The sequence below is a fragment of the Helicoverpa zea genome, chromosome 4 (assembly GCF_022581195.2).
Source record: "Helicoverpa zea isolate HzStark_Cry1AcR chromosome 4, ilHelZeax1.1, whole genome shotgun sequence".
In the NCBI taxonomy this organism is placed as follows: domain Eukaryota; kingdom Metazoa; phylum Arthropoda; class Insecta; order Lepidoptera; family Noctuidae; genus Helicoverpa; species Helicoverpa zea.
Window position 1 is genome coordinate 933,426 of NC_061455.1, and position 23,935 is coordinate 957,360.

Sequence of the window (23,935 nt, forward strand, 5' to 3'; positions counted from 1 at the left end):
CACATAATAGTATTTTTTTAACGGCTCAAACTATCTATACAATAACTATATGACTATGTCTATATAACTATTTTGTAAAAATACTCTGATAATGTTTCCTTCAAAATATGTTAACTATGATTCATTTGGTTGATTTCAAAATTGATTATTATTTTGTTTATTTTTTCTAAATAATTTATAGTATAATTTTGAATGCATAAGGACTAATCTAAAGGCTGATCTTTTCCAATTCAAATCCAGTTGTTATTTATTCATATTAGTACTACATACTTACTGTTATCAGAAAAGATGATTAATTTGTCCACACAACAAATGCTCTATCTTTTTACCATTAGATACCTAAATATGATATGTCAAGCAAAATATTCTAATACTGATTAAAAGATAAGGCCACATTCTTTAAATTACCTATCTGTGTTTGAAGAAATACTGAAATTAAAGTTTCTAATATTAGTTAATGTTCTGTGAAATATTTCCATGTAAATATTTATCTTGTTTAGTATGTAAATGCTACTTTAGATAACAAACTGTGTGAGCCTGTGTCTTTAGGTAAATTAATCTGTCTTCCTTATCAAGTATTAGAATATAATTTACTTAAAATGTATAGCATTAGAACAAAATAATATAGGATTAAATACAAACAAATATGAATGAGTACAACAGGTGGCCTTATTGCCAAAAATCAATTTCTTCCAGACAAGATTTTTACAGAATCAAATTGTAAATCTAACATGGTATTACTAAATTAAGGGAGAAGAAAAGAGTTACAAACTCACCTCTAGATATATTAGGCACTACATTCTTTGATTGTTCTTCATCCCAGGTGTTTACTTTCTACATCATTTAGCTTAAAAAAAGTTTGTTCACAGGTAAATTATAAGAAACCTAAAAAAATGGTGACTTCAAATGTAAGGAGCGGGCTCCTACTAGGCTTTGGGTCCTTCATGGTGGTGTCCGGAGCAGTCATGGTGATCTTCTGGCCACCACTATTCACCACACAGTTGCAGAAGGTGAGTTGACAATTATAGCACCCGCCAGATAACTTTGCTTCTCCAAAGTTAGCCTTTATTTGATGACCTGTGTCTTTAAAATACTGTTTAGTAGCTAAATACAGACAAGTATAGCTATGCAAGGAGTACTGTAAATAAAATAATATAAATTTACCGAGGGATTAAAAAAACTTAATTATTCAGTTATTGACCTCATTGTCATATATCTTTTTGACAGTTACCGCTGAGTAATAGTTATTAAGAATAAGACACATTATCCGTCTTACCACAAAAACTTTTAAACGTCAGTTTAAGACTTGTCTAAAAAAATGCCAAATTATGACGTTGACATATGGTTAATTCGGCAGCCACAATTTTTTTAGACAAGTGTAAAACAGGTGTTTAAGTTTTTGTAGTAAGGCCATAAGTATTTATTTATACATATAAAATATAAAAAATGACATGTCATGTTATATAAAAATGTCCTTGGGTATTTTCTTTCAAATCCATCATTTTATGCACTGTTTGGAGTTTCGTTTCAGTACCTATTGAGATAAAAAAATGATTACCTACTTGACAGTTTCAGAATTAAGGATCTTATTTGATAAGTTTATTCACATTTACATACGATAGTGTACCTAATACGATAATTGTGATTAACTAAATATACTCAAAGTAATTTTCCTTTACCTAGGCACTTAGGTACCTATAAATAAAGTTTTTATCGTTTTTAATTATTCTGGATAGCCGTTTTTTCGCGGTTCCGCGTCCCGTGGGGACTACTGCCCGTATCTGGATAAAACATAGCCTACGTTATTCGGGAAGAGAGTAGTTGTCCAACAGTAAAATAATACTTCCAATCGGTTCAGTAGTTTCGGAGCCTTTTGGGGTACAAACAAACAAACAAAAAAATGTTTCTTCTTTAATATAGGACTAGCTAGATAGTATAATAACTTTCATGGTCAAGGCTTAGATGGCAAGGTAGAAGAAATAATAAAGTTGCTATATAATGTAGGCTAGGATTCCATAGAGAAGGACCAAGATTTTGTTCTACGAAGTGTTTGACATGTAATATTTTTTCAGATGATGACGTTAAGCCCAGATTCAATGTCATTCAGTATATGGCGGGAAACCCCGATTCCTATGTACTTGGAAATATTCTTCTTCAATATAAGTAATGTGGATGAAATAGTAGCGGGCACGGCTACGAAGGTTCGAGTCGAAGAGATGGGCCCATACGTTTTTGAAGAGTCTCATGTGAAGGTGAGTTTTTATGTAGTAATTAATATTGTGGGTAAAATTCTTAAAACCAATATTCATAAAGTTCCTAAGCAATATTATTATCATTGTTGTCATGCAAAACTAATCAGGTATGTAAATTATTGTGCATTGCATATCAACCTATCTCAATCAGTCAATTTTCTTCAATAGATTTTCAACCTTATCACTATAGAGGAAAGTTAATGTTCGATTGGTAAATTTTGACAGATTCGGGTAGCTTGACCTGCTGTCTGTACTTCACTTTCTTCGTACTTTAGTAGGGCAATCATTTATTAGTAGGCAATTTCACACCGGCACAATTGAATCGGGAACTGTACTTGCTTCAGGGACCCAGAAACCGCGGGAATCAGACAGACCTACATACGTTTTTACCCTAACTGCATATACTTAAAACAATGCATTCACGTAACATGCAGTAGATGCGCGTGAGTCGTTACGGGTGATCGCAGCGTTATTTGTTGCGCCGGTAAACATGTTATGTAATACGCGAAGACAAGATACATAACTATAGTTGTTAGTTATAACATCATGGGAGATATATAGGAAATTAGGATATATAGGATGTAAGGTCTAAGGTCATCAACAGAATTAATGTCAGTTTTCTTAAAATAACTGTTTACTATTAATTTTCGCGTAGAAGTTTTAAAGTAACTATACCGACAGCATAATTAAATGTCCGTTTAGTTAGGAAAACGTCAGTTTAGAAGAAATTTTCTTAATGGACGTTTATATTGTCATTTAACATGACCTAAGGCTTCTAAGTCTAAAAAACTATTTCCCTTGGTTAAACGCACGCAAGGACGTGTGACTTAATTATTTTTTTGGGGTTTTCCTTTCGATGCTACTAGGCCCCGGCCAACGGCTTAGCAACTACCTAATCTAGGATATCAATAAGACATAATATTATAAATGTAATTTGTCTTAATAATTAGTGTGTGCATATCACCTGATAATTATAATCTTACATAGAAATATTTGTTGTCATTACACATACATGGTTTTTGAATATCTTTCGATGTTCCTAATCAGTGGTTATTTTAGTATTTTTATTGTATTTTATTACGTTATTATATTGTTGTTATATCACATACCGATGTATTAATTTGTATGTAGGTATAATCTTTTATCTAAATTGGAATTTTCATGATGATATGACGTTTTGTCGGTACCTCGTGTACCTAACTACGTTTGGTCGATGTAGGTATATTTTTTTGTTATAAAGTGTTATGATTGATAGCTATTTATTTTACCCTATTAGGATTGATAGGATGTCACTTTAAGTGCCGTACTGTTTCAAAATGTAATTGTTCTTTTTGCAATTTAAGGATGAGTTGCACCATTAAACTTTATTGATAACTAAAGCGTGTAAACGTTAAATTAATTGTTTGGCCTTCTTTTATCTGATGACCTTTGCAGTTTTTCCTGCACTTCACTTATATCAGCGTTAATATGCACTAGAAAATTATAAAGCTGTCGAGATTATTGATGAGTCAAAATTGTATTCATCACCCTATTCTTTAATTTTGAGGAAGTTTTTAACTACATGCGAAATTCGAGAGCACGTTCCCACAGCAAACTATAACATGGTTGTGTGACACATTAATAGATTAAAAATAAAAAAAGTATAGACGCAAATCTCAGCTAGTTCTATCATACATAATTCCTAGGTAATGCTCATGGAAGCTTATTACATACATTGTAGCCATCATTAAAATAATTTACGACCTATTACGTTACTTTCTCGACTTCCTAGTTATTGTGACATACGTGTTTAACTAGCCATGTTCTTCACAATGTTGAAAATACTTAAACAAAAGGCGTTTGTTTTAAGACTCATCTGCCTTTTCTATTTCCCAACTATGGAGTCGGTACTTCCAGTCTATACATGCAGCTGAATTACAGCGTTTTACATGGACGCCTATCCGATCTCCTCAACTGGGCAACTCGACACCCCTTAATGAGACTGGTTCCAGACTGTCTGGCTTCTGACTACCCATAACGATGGCAAAATATTTTCAAATCCACCAGATTATCGTGCCTTCCGAAACAGGGAAGATCTCGTCATGACAAGATGGTCATTCATCCAAGGGGCGAACGCACGAGATGCATATTATCTATCGTTCACTTTGATTTAGCCACGAATCTCTTCTGTTTGTTTAAGACTATGTTCAATGCTAGCTGAGTAATGATGTCACCAAAACAAGTATTTAAATGCGTGGTGCTAATGTGTTTTGGCGCTAGGTGTTGCGAACACGTGCTGTACTTAAGTGTTTTTTGTTGTTATTAATGTTACCGCGACGGTGTACACTAATAATAGTTGTGGTGTTAAGTACTCAGACTTTTTTGCAGATTTGTTTTTGTATAATTAAAATGGTACATATTTTAGGAAATTCTTTAGAGGAAGGCCGATGTTTACAATAAATTGCGATACTTATGCTAAAGCAATGCAGTCCTTATCTTTCGTCCTTTTCGCACTAAATAGGTCCTTTACTGCAATTAAACAAAATCAAAATCTGCGCTTAAAATGCATCGTAGGGGTCTCCTAAACTTATTCGATAAGTAGTTGGTCCTTCGTTGCAAAAATTTGGTCCCTTCATCTTTTATTCTGCTAATATAATAAACGCGAAGTTCGTAAATAGGATGGATTAAGTTCACATGTGAATGTTTGCTCCTCTTTCACGCGAAAACGAAAGAATGGCTTTTAGTAAAAAACAATCTCCCGATCTGTATTTCCCCTAGGAAGCGGCTAGTTTAAAATACGTTTCAAACTTCACAAACATTCACTAAATTGATTGAAGTCAGTAGAGTAAGCAAGTGACCCAGGTATGTATGTGAGTGCTCGCGAAACTCATTAACCCGGATTCGGTTCCGTAACGCTAAACTCGAGACTGTTAGTTACGTGTGTTATGTATTTGTACGATAGAATTATACAACGCTTATAATTTGTATGATGGATTCTAATAACAGAGAAATAAGCTAGTAATTTTTCTGAAAGTACTTGCGTTATGGCACTTCTACCGTTTGCGTCCCGTGAGAACTATTTCACGCACTCGGATATAAAATTATTATTAACTATCTGATCCCGCGAACTTCGTATCGTTCAAACCTTCCCTGGACCACTACAAACATTTTAAAACCAAAATCAGCTCAATCGGCCCAGCCGTTCTCGAGTTTTAATCAGACTAACGAACAACAATTCATTTTTATTTATATAGATTATAGTCTTCCTGAGTAAATCCACTATCTGAACCTAAAATATTTTTTTCACACCTACTAGTGCCTGAAATTAGCGCGTTCTACCATACTATTTTATTTGTGTTCTTTGAAAGGCTATATCTTTGCGCAAGCAACACAGTTTTTTAATTTCTTTAGTAAGTGTGCAATTATGCAGTAAGTATGTAATAAAACATGAATATTTGTATATTTAGTCTTTAGACTCAATAGAGATAAAGTACTTCATACGATTACAAAGTTCTTGTATATCTGTCATCCGTTCAGTACCTACACTCATTGTATCATTATGACTCACTGACAATTGTCTGTAAATGCTACAATTTAAATACGTCATGTTTAACTTTAATTTTGTTTCCAAAATTAAAAAAAATATTACGGTACGTTGCACAATTTAAGTATAACGATAACCGAACTATTTTCAGTTGTCAAATCGCCGATACGACCAATGGGCGGCAAGTACACGACTGGTTATGGTTTGGTTATCGTTATACCTAGTGAAATGGTGCAATTCACCCTTATTGTATTTTTTTGGGCGCTGTAGACTTAATTTTATCTAATCGGTCTACAATGTGGCATGACTGGATGCCTAATTTTGGCTAATCAAAGTCAAATACATTTTTCTAGAAGCATAGGAATAATGCGTTTGTATGAAATTCCCTGATTAGCGTTTTGTTTAAAAACGTAAAAGGTCCCCCCTTGAGCCGATTCCAAAACAGAAGATTTTTCGATTTCCTGATTTGTGAATAATGTTTTTTTTGACCCATAACAATGTTCTAGTCTTTGTTTAATAAGTATGAATCATCTTCAGATTCATGAACAATAGCAAAAAATCTGTGTGTGCGTTTGTCTCCCGTACTATCTTATCTTGTCAAACATATTATTTGCACTGAAACCATAATAGAATGTTCGCCACTTCCATGTTCATGATAACAATTAATTATTTTATAAAATATGCTATTGATAATTTATAACAGATATAATATTATTTAGTTATCTTCTCTCATAGGTATATTTAAATGTCGAATAAATAAATGCTGGTCATCATTTTGATGCAGGTTTTCCAATTTTCCAATCCGCGGCTTGAGAAAATTATTTGATTAAAAAAGTACAAAGTTGATAAATGTGCTTACAAACGTTATGTAAAACTGCCATTACTTTTATTTTTTAACCGACTTCTTATAAGGTTTTTTCCTGTAATTTGAGCAGATTATCATTTTGGGGTACGTAAGATAGTCCTTCAATATTTTTCGTTTGTATTATGAAACATTACCTATGTTAACGACCTAATTGCTAAGGAATTAGAGATAACCTAATCTTGTTTCTTAGTCATATTTGTGCATAGATAATAAGTAGTTTATGTGTATGTATATGCGATCAAATAATTATTAATCACTAGCTGGTGCCCGCGACTTCGTCTGCGCAGGTTTAGTATTTCGAACAATATGTTTACAAATTGTAGCCTATGTGTTATTCTGATGTATAAGCTATATTATTGTAAAGTTTCATTAAAATCCATTCAGTAGTTTTTGCGTGAAAGAGTAACAAACATCCATACATCCATACATACAAACTTTCGCGTTTATAATATTAGTAGGATAATGAATTAAAATTATCATAATCTTAACGATATATTTATTAATTTATCTTTCGATTGATACGCTCATCTTTGGTACCTACCTATAGCTGTTATCAGTTAAGGTCACGTTTCTTGGATTATGGTCTAATATCATAAAGTCCGTTGTCCAGTGTAGTAGGATTAAAGACCCGTTAAATACTGTTGCCGGCTCATTACCTAATTAGTGGTCAGTATTTTTTTCTTCAAGCTGAATTATGTAATTTTTGAATCTCAATGAAAATTTGAAATTGTCCTAGGAGGTCAGGATTTGGGGTGATAGGTTTGAACACAGAGCTAAAAAAATTATAATATGCAGTATGCATAATGCAAAGCACTGATACTCAGCTACATCCGGTTAGACTGGAAGCCGACCCCAACATAGTTGGGAAAAAGGCTAATACTTGAAAAGGGAATACTTGAAAATCTTTAGGTACCTATTATATAAGAGAAATAATAATCAAAGACGATTCTCATTATTAGTTTTTGCAAGCGGACTTTAAATAAAGGAGGTCGGGGTCAAATGATTCACATTCGTGTGAATCATAATGTTTAACCTTGATAGAGAAAAGTGCATTAATTATGCAATATTGCTCATGTTAAAACACACATCAAAGATTTGTTGTTAATACATTTTCAATGACTTAAGATTTGTGCAAATATTCATCGTTTTCCTTATAACTAAATAATTGCACGGTTCTATGTATTAAGTTAGATACATTTTGGAGCTACAAATTATTAATTTGACCATGCAGTTTGTCTGTAATAAAAAATAATAATAATAAAAAAAAAGAGAAAATTATAATGACGACCAAGTGCATGACTTTATGATCAGCTGTTGCGGCTACGTTATATCATTATATGGAATCTCAGAAAGATATCTATGGAACTCTATTGCTTTTACTACAAAAAGTTAAAAAGATGTCCGTGACAGGTTAAAGAAGAATTTGTGTAGATAATTTTTTTGAGACACGTGTAGAACGTCTGTTTTACTATTTTGTAGTAAGACTAATTTGATTTAATACTAAACTACAAAGAAATCGATCTTGATTAAATGTCACCGGCGCGCGACTGGTGGTTAAAATTAGCTACGCCGAGTAAGTAGTGATAGTGATATACCGGTCTGTACTTTATCAGTAGCTAGAGCTACCTCAGTAAATGATGGCGTATTTCATTACTAAAGTAAAAAAACACTGAGTAGAAAGATATAAGACAGTTCATATGATTCATTAACAATTGGTGTCCGAGAGATAATTTGTCGCAGCTCGATAAAAACTTATACATAAGGGCCAGGCCACAACAGTGCGTTGCGGCGTCGCATCGCAAAAATCAACGACGCATATCATATTAATCGCATAGCTGTGCAATGTTGTTTTTGCGATGCGACGCCGCAACGCACTGTTGTGGCCTGGCCCTAATTGTCTTAACAATGTAGATTCTCACAGTACAAGCACACTCCCAAAAAAATCTGTCTTTTTACCGTGTAAACGCAACAAACTAACACTAGACTAACATTTATAATATCAAGTTAGGATTGTACTCCAGACGGTACGTGAGCTAAACCAACAAATACTTAAGTTATCATATCCTCAACAGGTAAACCTGACATGGAACGACCACAACAGCACATTAACCTTCTACAACCAGAGGTTCTGGCACTTCAAACCTGAAATGTCCAATGGATCCATATCAGATAACATCACCAGTATCAACCCCATTGTGGCGGTAAGTTTTATACATATGACATAAGTTTTACAAAAGTAGTATTTATTTATTTGAATTTCCAACAGAGGAAACACAGATCACTCACAGACACTACCTATCACAAAAATATGTATACAGCATGGTTTATACGGATGAAGCAGACATTAGTTTCTAAATAATACATTACTTGTTATCTAGATCGTCTTGAATGAGTTGGACTCATTAAAGAAGTGTGAATACATAATATGTATGAGTCATCCTTTGATTATTTTCTACTTACTGATTATTGTCTAGCTTTTTTTTTTATTAGCCAGTTCTGTCCCACTGTCACACAAAGGCCTCCCCATTTTGCCTCCACACCTCTCGATCTTTTGAGTCCTCCCACCAATCAGGGTTGTGGGCATCCAGCATATAAGAATTAATTGATACAGCTCTTATAATTCAAGCACTATAATCTCTCCTTATATTACACACCATCGACCATCAATTTTCAAAATGTTGTGTGTTCAGACAATAGCCTACATGATGAGACACCAGCGTCTGATCATCAAAGTCCCAGTGGACGTGTTCCTCCGGCTGTACCATCGCAACATGTTCCTCACAGCCAACGTCTCCTCGTGGCTGTTCGACGGCATCAGCGATCCAGTGCTGGATATCGCCAATGAAATACCTAACCTTCCGCTAGCTATCCCGTATGATAAGTTCGGCTGGTTTTATGAGGTGAGTGACCATTTTTTATGTGTTTTTTTACAAACCATTCCTTCTTTGTATGAGAAGAGGCCTGTGCTCTGAAGTGTTTGAAGAAAATGGCTGGAAAATGGTTTTTAAGTTATTTTAGTAAATAGGTACTACATTTATTTATTTATTTATTTATTATTATCAACTTACGACTATTATTACAGGAACTTATCCTAATGCAATAGCGTAGACAAATTAAACATTCTAAACAACAACTAACTAACATTCTAAAAAAAAAAAAAACTAATCAAAATATAATCATATCTTAAAACTAATCATAGTCACATAATACACATAAAGTACATATGTTTACATATGTAAATAACTACATTCTTTCTTAAACATGCGATATTAATTTCTTTATGTTGTTACCTTTTACCTGGGCTTACCCTTTAGCTTGATAAATTTGTGGTTGACCACTTCCTCTACTATACTAACTCAACCCATAATATTTCTAAGTAGTATGAAAAACATACATTGAAGACAATTTTATTCAAACGACAGATATCATTATTTATCTTATCAGATAACTCTTCTGTATAGAATGAACATGCCATAAAGATCCAATCTAAGGTAACTATAGTATCAGATTTAATAAAACAAAGACTGGCTAAGTATCTCTCCTAGTTCATTCTCCGATAGAAAGATCTAAACATACAATAGTATGAATCAGTGCGAATATAAACAATCATTATGTTTTAACAAATGACAATTTAATCTTCGATGACCTAATTACAAAGGAAACGTGCAATTTTAAAACAAAACATTGATTCTTTATTCAAAACAATGTGGGAGTCATTCTGATATTATCATTAAGTTAGGGCAAAGTTCGACATACTCAAATGTGTCTATATTAATAACTAGCCGTTTTCCTGCGGTTTCACCCGCGTCCCGTGGGAACTACTGCTCGTACCGGAATAAAATATAGCCTATGTTACTCGGGAAGAGTGTAGCTTTCGCGCAGTGAAAGAATTTTAAAATCGATCCAGGAGTTTTTGAGTTTATCCATTATAAACAAAAAAGAATCCTTATAATATTAGTATAAACAAAGTGGGAGTCATTTTAGCATTTATCATTAAGTTAGGGCAAAGTTCTTCACTCGCAAATGTGGATATTAATAATTGTGGAAGTTATGAATCATTTGAACTTTGATCTGTTTGGTGTCCAAGGCTGTAGTTATTATGTAGCACAATATTTGATGATAATGATGTTTTCTGCGACTAAAAGCTGCCATTTTGATGAGTCGTATGTTTGAACTACAGCGGTATTGTACTGGTGAATAGTCTTTTTAGTGTGATAGGTAGTGTTCAAGTCTTAAACCGAAGTTCCATCAGCAGAATTGCGATGCACAATATGTAGACTATACTTGCTCTAGCAAACAGTAACAAATTGCGTGCGAATATTTCCAAAATGTCAATGAAATTGCAACCTTTGTGGCGCATAGGTACTCATTTTTTGTTTGCGAACTAATGTGGGAACAATTTTGGTGGAATTTTACTGTTAGTCTGCTAAAATTGACCAACAACCTTACTGACCGTTATATATAAATTGTCTTGGTATTACTGAGTATGGAGTCTGAGCCAAAAGTCGATAAATTCGAATGTTTCGCTATTTCACATTCCAAAGTTATGCTGATGCAATAAGAGGAAGAAATTGTGCAAAAACTGAAACAGTCTAGTTTATTTTAAGTGTAGACATATAGTAGGGAATATGTTCTCAAATAAGCAAAAACTTAAGACATTATTTTTATTACTGTTAGATCTGTTTTTGATTCCTGATTAATTCACTTAGTTATTTATTATTATTGCATTTTTTGTTATCATAATGTGTATTTACACAAGATTCTATTATAATATTTATTAGTCCAGTGCAACAGGTTTTGAATTTGATACTAGGATATCTGTTTTAGTGTTTGTTTCGTGATAAAATCTAGTTTTTAATTAGCCTTGATGTGCACTTAAAGCTACATTCACAGAATTGTCGACATATGCTAATTAAGCTTTTAGATACATATCACATTCATTTAATAAACAAAAAAGTAGTCTTAAAAATGTTGACATGTTTTTGCCCAACCTACTCTATTGACGAATACCTATTATTTTTATTTATTAACATAAACATTAAGAAATTATTCCTGCTTTATTATTAAATAAAGATTCTCATTCTTTAAAGATTTTTTATTATATTTGCTAAAATCGAATTTGTGTTGAATAATACATACCGTTTGTGTAAATAATAATCTTATTATTTATGCAAAGAGCAAAAATAATAAAAAATCTTAAAAGAATGAGAATATTTAATATCAAATAATAAGAATTTAACGAATTATTATAGGTATGTATTATTCGACACAAACTCCATTTTACACTGGAAAGAAGAATAACACATTTTGTCAGTCGATAGGTATTAATAATTTTACCTATTATATACCTATTCAGTGGTCAGCGGTTTATCCTAGACCACGAAATATGGGCAGTCTATTCTTTTAGCATACCCCTGCCTGCCATTATCCCAATTTATTATTTTGCGGTCGGCGCAAGATGTCTTCTTCCATGCCTTCCTATCTGACGTTATCTCCCAAGAGTGGTATGTTTCTCACAATCAATCCATTGTTTCTTTGTTCGTCTTCTTCCTCTATATCCAATCTCTATTCTGATGTAGGTAGGTCGTACATTATTGCACAAATGACTCAGTGTAATTAGTCAATTCATATCGAAGTATTTATGTCTACCATAATTACTGTTCGCGTAGGTCAGTCATGTGTTTTATTATCCTTATAGGTATCTATGTAATTTAAACATACACCTACTTATGTGTTATCTGTTCATGACGAGTTCATCCATGTTCCGTAAGGCACGTTAAATTGGTGGGTCCCGGCTATCATTTAACATACGCTGTCGTTACGGGTATTCAAGAGCAAGATAGTCTGAAAACTAGGATAGTAGGTAGCTAGTGGCATCTTGGGGTATCGAGTAACCCGGTTCAAATAGGTAGTCGCTCCATGTAAAACACTGGTAGTTATCTGTATCAGGTTAGATTGCAGCAGACATCAACATAGTTAGGAAAAGACTGGCTAGATGATGATGACGTGGCAAAATGAGGTAGTCTGTCCTTTTGTTTGGAAAGCAGGATGTTTAAATGTGTTAATGAATTATGTTTTGCTTATACCATTATGCAATATAGCATTATGCGATAATATTGATTTAATCAATATGGAAACGGATGTACATTGTGCAGCTATCGATGATGGGATTAGGTATTAAAAAGATCGTAACAAATTATTCTTAATTCAAGTCCTTCATTCTCCAGTTTTTAAAATGCATTTTTATTTGTTCATTTCTTAAAGTTAATTATTGTTAATTAGTTAATTAGTGTTATTATTGTTTAGGTATACCTCCGTATTCAAATATCTAGGCATGTAATGTTATGCAAGCAAGGTATAGGTACTTTTTGAGTTATACATGCCATAGACTAGTTTTTGTTCCTTGTTGATTCTAGATTTTTGCGCAGTTTGTATGTTTCGAGCCAGGCTATAATGTCTACCTATAATGGGGGGGGGGGGGGGGGGGCGTCCACGGCCGATTTCGGCCACGGCGGCTGTTCTCATTTAAGGAGATCAGCCAGCTGCGCAGGACATATTATAGTGCACGAGCATTTGCGCAGACACAGGTGCACTCCCTATTCCTTCACTCTCATAACCCGATGGGACGGCAATCCGACACGACCGGAGAGAGATCAGGCGCAGGACCGACATTTACGTGCTCTCCGATGCACGGGAAAAATCGGTCGGTCTACCACGGTCTACCTATATGTAGATTGAATATGGTCAACTGCAAGAAATTCACGAAATGAAGCCAGTCGCATAGATAAAGCTGAAAAAATGGTCTAGCCTACGTATAAAACAGTTATCATCTCAATCAAAGGACGGCACCTGATAAAGCCATCATAATCTTTGTTTTAGGACTTCACCAACAAACAAAGAAATGAATAACCTTGTATGACCAATTTACAACATCGTATTTTGATGAAAACAGCTGAAAAGCGCGTCAAACGGAATCAGTGTTCGCCATTCAAATTGATGTCGCAACGAATTGCGCGCGAATATTACATAACTGTCAGAATGGCCGAGTTGTCAATGTCACGCGACAATGAGCACGCTATGCGCTGTGTCTAACAGATTTTAGCGAAGTAATGCGTTAGAAATATTGTTTAGTGTTTAATGTTCAATATCTTTACTAGGCCGAATTATAAGATTAACGTATGACTTAATTTTTCGGAGCATTGGCATGATTTATGATTATTTTTAAGTTTCAGCCATCGACACTTGCATGTCATTACTTCTAAATATTCATGGCGTTGTATTCAGAATTAAATTTTAGGAAAAAAGTAAACAATTAAAACTCCAAATAGCTTTAAAACACTTGCACCAATTTGACATGCTCGGGAAACCCGACTCTCCCCATATTTGTTATTTGACGGATGGGCGTTTTCAGTCTTTTATCAATACAGTTTCCTTTCAATATTTTCCATAACTGTTATTTGCGCTTCATACTTAAACTAAGGCTATACAGGATAATTAAAAAAAATCTCTATCACGATTAGCATTCGGTAAAGATTATTAAAAATTATCTCTAACCGCAAACAAACAGTTAAAATTAACTGCAAATAGATTGCGTCAGTCGTTACGGCAGAATTCCTTCATGGATCATACATACGTGTTACTTTCTACGTTGTGTAATGATGACTAACTAATATGGATCAGAAATCAACAGCTGTTTTCGGTAGCTAGGAATAAAGATGCACTATTATATTTCGAGTTCGACGTCGTAATGTCTTCTAGATATATTTAATAAACACCAAGTACCAATGTACCGCTTCCAAGTTGCATGTATCTTAGATGTCAATGACTGAGTAAATGTGAGGGAAAACATCTTGAAGAACCGTGGACTTTAAAGTCAATCTGCCTTGAGTAAGTGGGATTTACGCCCAATTCTTCTCTGTATGAGAAGCTGCGCCCTGCAGTAGAAGAATAGTCAGAGTGATGATGGTGGTAATGCAAATTGTTATTTTGTGAACTGCTTATCAAAACTACCAAGCAGACATGCATGTGGGTATTCAGATAATAGTAATAAGTCTTCAAATTTGAAGTTGATGGTATAAATTATAACGTAGAATCTAAGTTATTAAACATAATAATGACCACTTCGTTGCACTTGTCGGTTTGTTGACATATCAGATAAACATACACGCTCCATGCTCTATGATCGTACTCATTTATGTACATATGAACAGTCTATTTATAAAGCACTTGATAGAAAAACAGCTCATTATAGACCATTGTTATGTATGAAAAATTGCTGTTTCAGTTCACATTTATAAAAATATCCATTGTTAGACTAGGGTGCAAAACTGTGCTGCGGGATTGTTCGAAAAAGACTGCGTTAAGAATAAATTCAAGAAGAAAAAGGGTGGGTTTTAGTCAGTAAGAGTCTGGTACTCCCTCACGCTGCACCCACAGCGGGACGCATCGTTTGATAGTTTCTCACCAAAATAAAAACACCACCGTTCGCTCTCTTTTCTCATAAATCAGTTCAACTGTTGCCCATAACACGTATAGAATATTCATATTATGACAATAGGCAAACATATCTAGTCTAGTTTTCTATTGTAAGACAAAAATATCCACAGCCGGTAGGATTCGAACCTACGCTCCCAGAGGGAATCTGATTTCGAGTCAGACGCCTTAACCACTCGGCCACGACTGCTACGAGATACTACCATCATAAACCCCAATAGGTTTTGCTGGCGACCTTGTATTACATTATATATTTGCACAGCTTAGCCTAAGTTCACTGCTTTTTTTAAAATAACTGTTTACTTTGAAAATTAGTAAACAGTTGTTTTAAGAAAACCGACGTTTATGTTGTCGATGATGTTGAGACTTTAATAGTTCTCCCTAATGGAGATGTCCAATGTCTAATCTAAATAGTATGAAGTTAGGAGGAACCTCATTTGTAACCCACCAATACTATAAATGAGAAAGTGATTTTGTCTCTTTGTAACGATTGAACGCTAAAAAGATGGAACTGATTTGGATGGTATTTGAGATAGGAAATACATAGGTGGGACGCGAAGGCTATATTTTTATACTTCTTATCCGTATGCGCTAAGAAGAAGATAGCTAATATACAATATTCTTTTGTTTTAATATATGTACTTTTCATTTAATTTAAAGGATAATTATGAATGAAAATTCAAGGTAATTAAATATGCAATAAAATAATGATAAAAACCGGTTGGTTTCAATACTTAATCGTTGACACAAATTGCATAGATATGATTCGGTGGATTATTATAATGCAGATATGTATCGAATTAAGATAAATCAATTGGCTAGCAGCTGTTTGCACTTGGAAAGTATCACGTGTAGATTAGGCCTATCCATTATAATTTGGTATGATTAAATATGTCCGATATTATATGTAGCAAAGATACTGCATTTGCAAAGATGGAAAATTATAAATGAAATTGCCTACAAAGGTACTTACACATTTCTGTCTGCACAAAAACCCTTATTTTTGTTGAGGTTAGATTTTCATTTAACCTAATTCTCCATTCTTAGTCTGTATCAAGTATTAAGACTTTTTTGCCTTCATCATGTGTTACTGGATAGCTAGGTTTCGCCACTTCTTTCTCACAAAGAACGCGATGAACGGCGAAATAAAATGTATAGTGGACAGCCATGTTTACCTGACTGCCAGAAGAATTGTAATTTACATCCCTTAAAGATGCTTATCAATCATCTTCAAATTCATTGAAACTTCCTATCTCCTTTCCAGCGAAACGGCTCTCTAGAATTCGACGGCTCGTTTAACTTAAACACGGGTGCATCCGACTTCTCCAGGCTCGGCAATGTGGAACAGTGGAAGTTCTCCAACAGAACTGACCACTGGGGAGAATGTGGAGTCGTCAAGGGATCTACGGGAGAATTGTGGGCGCCGGAGTATGGACAACCCGAGCTCTTTGTGTTCGCTAGTGATGTTTGCTCGTGAGTACTTTATTTTAGTGGCATATTAGGTGTTACAGCACTTAACTTCAAAAATGTCCTGCAGATGCTTTTGTACTTCTTACTTTTCGCTTATCCTACAATAGGCATGATGACAAATTTTTAAATTCCTTTGTATGATGTAGGTATACGTCTATTTTCTATGAAAAATTATTAATTTTAAGAAAATGCGAAGTTTTTTTATCAAATAATTGCATTTTTCTCTGTCCACTTTCAATCCGGTGCGAAAACGCTTGTCAGTGTCATGTCGTCACTTGTGACGTCACGACTGAAATTACAAGACGCAAGTAAACAACGCTCGTGCAATAATTAAGTTTTTTGTGTTATTAAATATGAATTCGAAAGTGCATAGGTGTTGTGGGGTCCCCCAGTGTAAGAACACATCTCAAAACAACTCCTGATAAGTTATTTGTGTACGTTCCTCACAATAAAACAATACGAAACAAGTGGCTTAAACTTGCAAGGCGAGATTCAAAAGCAATATTGCCCAGGGTACAACTTTATTTTTGTGAAGATCACTTTGATGTAAGTTATTACATAGTTCTCTAGATTCTAGCATAGTTTATAATGTAAATAACTATTTCGAGATTAGGTTTCATCTCTCATTGCTGTTATATTACGCATTTTATTCATATCATGTATTTATATGTATGTGTTTATTTAAGGAATTATTTATAACTAAAATTGTTTTTAATTAAACTAATATTCTAACATAGAAGTTTTTTAATTAAACTAATACACTTAAATTGAAGTTTTTTTAATTAAACTAGTATACTTACATGGAAGTTTTAACATTTCTAAATTCAGCTGAACAAAAATCTTTATTTGATGCCAAAAACTCTCCCAGCATTATGATATCCATTCTAGGCAAATTAGCGCTGTTTGCCTTGATAAATCCGGGCTCCATAACTCGTGTTATAAACAATTAATTAAAAACAAAGATCGCAGTGGAAGTTCACAATAACGAAATGTGACGTTCGCGCGCTTTCGCGCGAGTTGTTTTCAGAGATGACGTCACGAGCTCTGATTGGTGTTCAAGATATCATGGCGGATTGCCTTATTTCGTAATTTTATTTTATAAAAATACATATTAATCACATTATTAATAAAGAAAACGATGCGCGTTTTATATTCCAAGCTTCAAGTTTAATTTAATAAATATATTACTTTAATGATTTTTGATTACTGTCATCATGCCTATTTAGTAATTTTAGAACTAATATATACCTACCCAAAGCAATGAAGTTTCACATTAATTGAGTGAAAACCTACGTCACAGTAACTAGTACGATACCGTTACATCTTGTGTTTAAAAAAATTAGTTTTGTGCGTAAGCCTCAAGTCAGAAGGTCAGTAACCTCACGTGTTATAAACAAGAACGACAGGTTTTGGTAAAAAAATATTAATTTTGTTGCATTTGAGTTATCAAATAATTAATATTGTAATCTCAGTTTTAACATGATAATATGGTAAAATCTTATTAGTGAAACTTTTTGTCGTTATATAACATATTGCGAGTTGGGAAAAGGGTGACATGCGTATATCCAGAATTAAGTTACGAATGTCATTGAGGTTGCGAGATTTATAAGAAATCTATGCAGGCACATTTGTAAGAAACAGTATTATCATGAAAGATTCGCAATAGTTTATTTTTTCTATACTTTCAGGTATATAACGTTAAGCAAAGAGCGAGAAGTGTACGTGGAAGGCATACAAGGAGTGCAGTACTCAGCCAATGACTCCATATTCGACAACGGATATAAATACCCGCAGATGGTAAGTTTTTACTTAGCGGACAAAATATTCATATGTAGGTATTATACAGATCTGAAAACTAGACACATCATGTAGAATCATTTAAAAATATTAATTTTCTCTCCTGTCTTTGGTTCCCTCCCCTTCCTCTCTCCCCTCCTCTCTTCACCTCTCTATCTACCTCTTCATCTCTGCTCCCCTCTCCTCTGTCCACCTCTTCACTTCTGCCCTCCTCTGTATCTATCCATCACTTACGCCTCACACTCTCTTTCTTGCCCATCTCTCATTTATCCAACTTCCGCCTCACTCTACCCCCTCCCGCCTGTCTTTCCTGTTCTCCTCCTCTTCTCTCGCCCTGTCCTGTCTTCATTTCCCCATGTCACTTTCTCCCATCATCTTCGTCATTCCCCTTCGTTTTCTTCTTTCCCCAACTCTCTCTATAATTACTATTATATATAACATCAACAATGTATCGTTTCCAGGCGTGCTACTGCGACATAGTCCGCGACGACAACTGTGTCCCCGCGGGCGCGCTGAACGTGTCGGACTGCCGCTTCGGGGCCCCGGCCTTCGTGTCGCTGCCGCACTTCCTGCACGCGGACCCCGTGTACGCCAGCAAGATCGACGGCCTCAATGCTACTGAGTGAGTTTTTCTTTACCTATAGTTCTTGTAACTTACAGGCAGACATCTGTAATTGTTCTTCCCTGCTTAAACACATAGGAAATGATTTTAACCTTTAGATACGGAATCCTATTACTGAGACTTCGCTGTCCCTCTGTTTCTCCTGAACATTGAAATAGAGGATGATAAAATAATACTTTAGAAGGTTCTCTTATTCTTATAACAAACATATTTTTTTTTGCTTGTTGAGCAGAAAATGGTGTGCATCCCTCCGTGCGTCACTTCGATGCGCACTTGTCCGGTTTTCCATTTTTTTCCTTCCATGTCTAACTTCAAAATTAAACCGCCTATCACTATACTAATATATCTCTGTTTGTTTCCAGGGACATGAACTTCCGCATGGCGCTGGAGATGTTCACGGGCATGCCGCTGTCAGTCGCCGCGCAGCTGCAGATCAACCTGCTGGTTAGGCATATACCCGGGATCACGTGAGTTTTGTGTTATGTATAGTTTATCTTATAGGAGAAAAAAATAGTTTTGGTATATTTGTATTAGTTACGTAATTGCCTTTCAAAACGTAGCGTGAGCTACGAAGAGCATTGAAAAAACACAAGAAGTGGGACTTAGGGGTTAGGGGGGCGTTCGGTACAGCCGCGAGCTGTACACTACCTGAACGTGCCCCAAAGGGTGATAGCCATTAGGCTAATCCGGGGGTACCGCACGATCTCCCGCGAAGCAGCTGGCCTACTAGCCGGACTGCCACCGTGGGATCTGGAGGCGAGAGTCTTCTTGCGCCTGTACGACTGGCGCGAGGAGGCTCAGCGCCGGGGGGAAACCCCGTTGCCGCGGCAAGTTGTCGCGCAGCGGGCAGAGCTCCGGCGGGATCTCATGGTGGCCTGGAGGGAGCGACTGTCGCAACCCAGTGCAGGGCACGCCACCATCGTGGCGGTAAGTCCCCTCTTTGAGGAGTGGCTCGGGAGGAGTCACGGCGCCCTCACGTACCGCATGACGCAGGTCCTCACCGGACACGGTTGTTTCGGGAGGTATCTGCATCGAATCGGTCGTGAGGAGGCGCCCGGGTGTCACCACTGTGCGGATAGCCCCGAGGACACGGTGGACCACACAGTCCAGGAGTGCCCTGCATGGGAAGGGCACCGCCGGGTCCTCGTCGAGGCTTTAGGCGGCGGCGACCTCTCGCGTCCGGCCCTGGTTCAAGCCATGGTCCGGGGCGAGAGGGAATGGGATGCCGTCGCCTCCTTCTGCGAAGCAGTCATGCTCGAGAAGGAGGCGGCGGAACGTCAGAGAGTTCGCACCTCTCATCCCGGCCGCCGCGCTGGACCAGGTAGACACCATGGGCGCCGGGTGTCGCGAGATGACTCCCGGCCACCGTAGGCGTGGGTCTGTGGGCGGTGAGTTCGGGTGGCTCATCGTCCCTCTGTCTTTCTAGACGACAGACCCGTGTCGACGGCGCGCGTTGTTCCACGCGCTCCTCAAAGAGATGTCAGCAACCCCAGCGGGGCCCAGCAGGGCCAAGGCCTGCCGGGGCTGCGGGTTGTTCGAAAGAGGTATCGCGGCCCTAGCACATAAGAAGGCCTACGACGGAACACGACGGCTTTTAGTCAGTAAGAGTCTGACACTCCCTCACCGCTGCTAACCCACAGCGGGAGGGGTCATTTGATGATTTTATACGTCGTTAAAAAAAAAAAAAAGGGGTTAGGGGGGGGGGATTACAAATGGCCGGGGGACCGTCACTAACAAGCTGCAGGGCCATAATTTGATAATTTGCAACTTGTCGAGAGCCTGTCTTAATGTCTAAGGTTGTCTGGAAGAGATCGCTTTTAGCGATAAGATCGCCCATTATATCACCTTCTTTAATTAGATCTTAGATCAAAAATGTGATACTTGGTGTATGTACAGTCAGCACCAAAAGTCGATGAACAGAATCAATATGACAAAACACCTGTTCACAATAAAATGCCATAAGTTATAGTCGCAACTAGGAAACAAAATAGACTGTACACCAGAAACTTACAAAAGTCGTTAAACACGAGTATTTCAAAAGTATCTGTGCACTAGTATTCCTAAAGTCGCTGTACACCATCAATCCAAATGTCGCTGAACATCATTGTATCAAAAGTCACTAAACAGCAGTAAATACAAAATTAGGTTAACAAAGTATATTTTTAATGTTGCCGTGTGCAGTGGCGGATTAAGAGTATCCGAGGCCCTAAGCACAGAGCCTGTGTAGACCCCCTATTACTTAAATGGAAATAGAAGGTTGAAGAAATTGACCGAGCAAAGCGAGAGTGATGCACATGTAGTTTCAAATGCGCGAGCGAAGCGAGCGCGAAATTTTTTTCGGACTCGTACGGAGGTAAAATTTATCCCAAACGTACTTAATTTTTTGTTTGTTGACAAATGCAAAAACGAAGGCACATAGTTTCTGAATACGCGAGCGAAGCGAGCGCGAAATTTTAATTATTTTTATTATAAACTCAGAACCAAAATTACGTACAATGTAGCCCAAACGTACTTAACTTTTAATTTGTTGACAAATGTAAAAACGAGGACATATAGTTTTTGAAAACGCGAGCGAAGCGAGCGGGAAATCTTGATTATGTTTTAAGACTCAGAACTAAAATTTCGTAAAAGGGCTACATTTCAAACCTTCATTTCTTTCTGTTGGACAAGTAAGATGGATAACGTAAGATCGATAACAACGTCCGCGGACTTAACCGGTGGTCCGCGGACCACTTGGAATGCCTCCAGGCACCACCAGCCCACCACCACCAGGACCACTGATCTAAAGCATCCAAAATTTTCGGATATGTTTGTTATATTGCACTCGTAGTTACAGCGTGAGCTTCCCAACGACTGTACGATAGCGACTTCGGAACGCTATCGTTGCCTATTAATTCTTTGCCCAACGATGAGTAGAAGCCGAAAAAAAATTGTATAACAACTGCACAATTGAAAAAAAAAATCACTGCGATCGTACAACAATCTACAGCACTGCGACCAATCAAGTTTAGAGGCGGGGGTGTATGAAGGGTCACTCCCGAACTGCTCGCGCCTTGTGATTTCGGATATATTGTGGATGAATCTCGATAAAATGTAGGTATAAAATGAAACGCCAGCAGAGGATGGAGGCCCCTGGAGAACAGGGGCCCCAAGCACGTGCTTGTTGTGCTTATAGGGTTAATCCGCCACTGGCCGTGTGTTAATGTACTTTTGACTCTTATGTTGTTCAGCTACTTTTGGGACAGTACTTGCTTGACCTTAATAATGTATGTTAACACGTTAGTATCTATTTCAATAAATTTTATAATTATTTTGGAAATACACTCTTTTGCAAAAAAAGCGGGCACCTATGCGAAATCTTAGTTTTAAGGACTTTACGTGTATTTCAAAGGGTTTTAATGATTGTAGTATGTTTCTAGCATCAAAAGGGTTAGCCAAGCATGCGTGAGAGTGTATTCTAAATTTGAATTTTGTACAATTGCTAAGAAATTGGTTAAACCTTGTTTTGGACTAATTGCTGGCAGAAAGTTCGTCGGTGTTTTGAAAAGTTTTTGAAGTGATTTTCAGAAAACTGATAATGCAGTCTTAATTAATGTACCTTTTTTTTAGATCAAAACATTTTTGAAAAACTGCGTATTTGATAAAATTTTCACCTGCTCTAAATGGGCTTTTTTTTTTTTTTTTTTTTTTTTATCGACGTAAAATCATCAAATGACCCCTCCCGCTGTGGGTTAGCAGCGGTGAGGGAGTGTCAGACTCTTACTGACTAAAATCGTCGTGTTCCGTCATAGGCCTTTTATGTACCAGGGCCGCGGTATCTCTTTCGAACAACCCGCAGCCCCGGCAGGCCTTGGCCCTGCTGGGCCCCGCTGGGGTTGCTGACGTCTCTTTGAGGAGCGCGTGGAACAACGCGCGCCGTCGACACGGGTCTGTCGTCTAGGAAGACAGAGGGACGATGAGCCACCCGAACTCACCGCCCACAGACCCACGCCTACGGTGGCCGGGAGTCATCTCGCGACACCCGGCGCCCATGGTGTCTACCTGGTCCAGCGCGGCGGCCGGGATGAGAGGTGCGGACTCTCTGGCGTTCCGCCTCCTCCTTCTCGAGCATGACCGCTTCGCAGAAGGAGGCGACGGCATCCCATTCCCTCTCGCCCCGGACCATGGCCTGAACCAGGGCCGGACGCGAGAGGTCGCCGCCGTCCAAAGCCTCGACGAGGACCCGGCGGTGCCCTTCCCATGCGGGGCACACCTGGACTGTGTGGTCCACCGTGTCCTCGGGGCTGTCCGCACAATGGTGACACCCGGGCGCCTCCTCACGACCGATGCGGTGCAGGTACCTCCCGAAACAACCGTGTCCGGTGAGGACCTGCGTCATGCGGTACGTGAGGGCGCCGTGACTCCTCCCGAGCCACTCCTCAAAGAGGGGACTTACCGCCACGATGGTGGCGTGCCCTTGCTCTAAATGGGCTATACTGATGATTGATGACAATGTTAAGAGTTTCGGTATTTATTATGGTATGTTAGTGTGAAGCGTTCTTCTGTTTAGATATTATACCCACGTGTTTTAAAATATCGCTTTTTCATAATTATACTTCGGCCGTTCAGAGAATGCGTTCCTGACACCTATCAGTTAGTCACGACTAGTGATGGGCACAACATAACACTGAGTTCGTTACCGTTCCTTCAAAATGAACCGCCGCATTATTTTAAGATTATTTTCGTTTTAAATTGGCGGAATCATTTGTTTTATATTTTAGTTATTTAAGTGGAAACCAAAAAAAGGTAATATTCATATAATAAAATTGTTTTATTTATTCTTTGTTACAAGTACATTGAATTGAATGTGCGAACAGAATATTAATCAGACTCCGATTTGCTTGAGGAGGTGGTGTCTTCATCATCATCTTCGC

At 37.2% G+C, this 23,935-nt stretch overlaps 1 protein-coding gene and 1 non-coding gene across 4 annotated transcripts in view; one reads left to right on the forward strand and one right to left on the reverse strand.

Annotated features, from left to right (window-relative positions):
- The window catches only part of LOC124629537 (protein croquemort-like), a 32,849-nt gene that overhangs the window by 981 nt on the left and 7,933 nt on the right, over positions 1–23,935 (forward strand). Inside the window, exons 2-9 of one of the 3 annotated variants that reach the window (XR_006984304.1) lie at positions 870–1,010; positions 2,073–2,252; positions 8,713–8,841; positions 9,331–9,540; positions 16,398–16,606; positions 18,292–18,400; positions 18,862–19,022; positions 19,385–19,489. Coding sequence is in view for 2 of the 3 variants with exons in the window: in XM_047162961.1 (XP_047018917.1) it covers positions 894–1,010; positions 2,073–2,252; positions 8,713–8,841; positions 9,331–9,540; positions 16,398–16,606; positions 18,292–18,400; positions 18,862–19,022; positions 19,385–19,493 (1,224 nt within the window). In the remaining variant the exon portion in view is untranslated. Of the gene's footprint in view, positions 1–285; positions 1,011–2,072; positions 2,253–8,712; positions 8,842–9,330; positions 9,541–16,397; positions 16,607–18,291; positions 18,401–18,861; positions 19,023–19,384; positions 19,494–23,935 lie in introns of those variants that run through there. The other 2 variants (XM_047162961.1, XM_047162960.1) reach the window with 2 other exon arrangements.
- Positions 15,242–15,323, reverse strand: Trnas-cga. Its single transcript has one exon. It is a non-coding gene; the product is annotated as a tRNA-Ser (tRNA).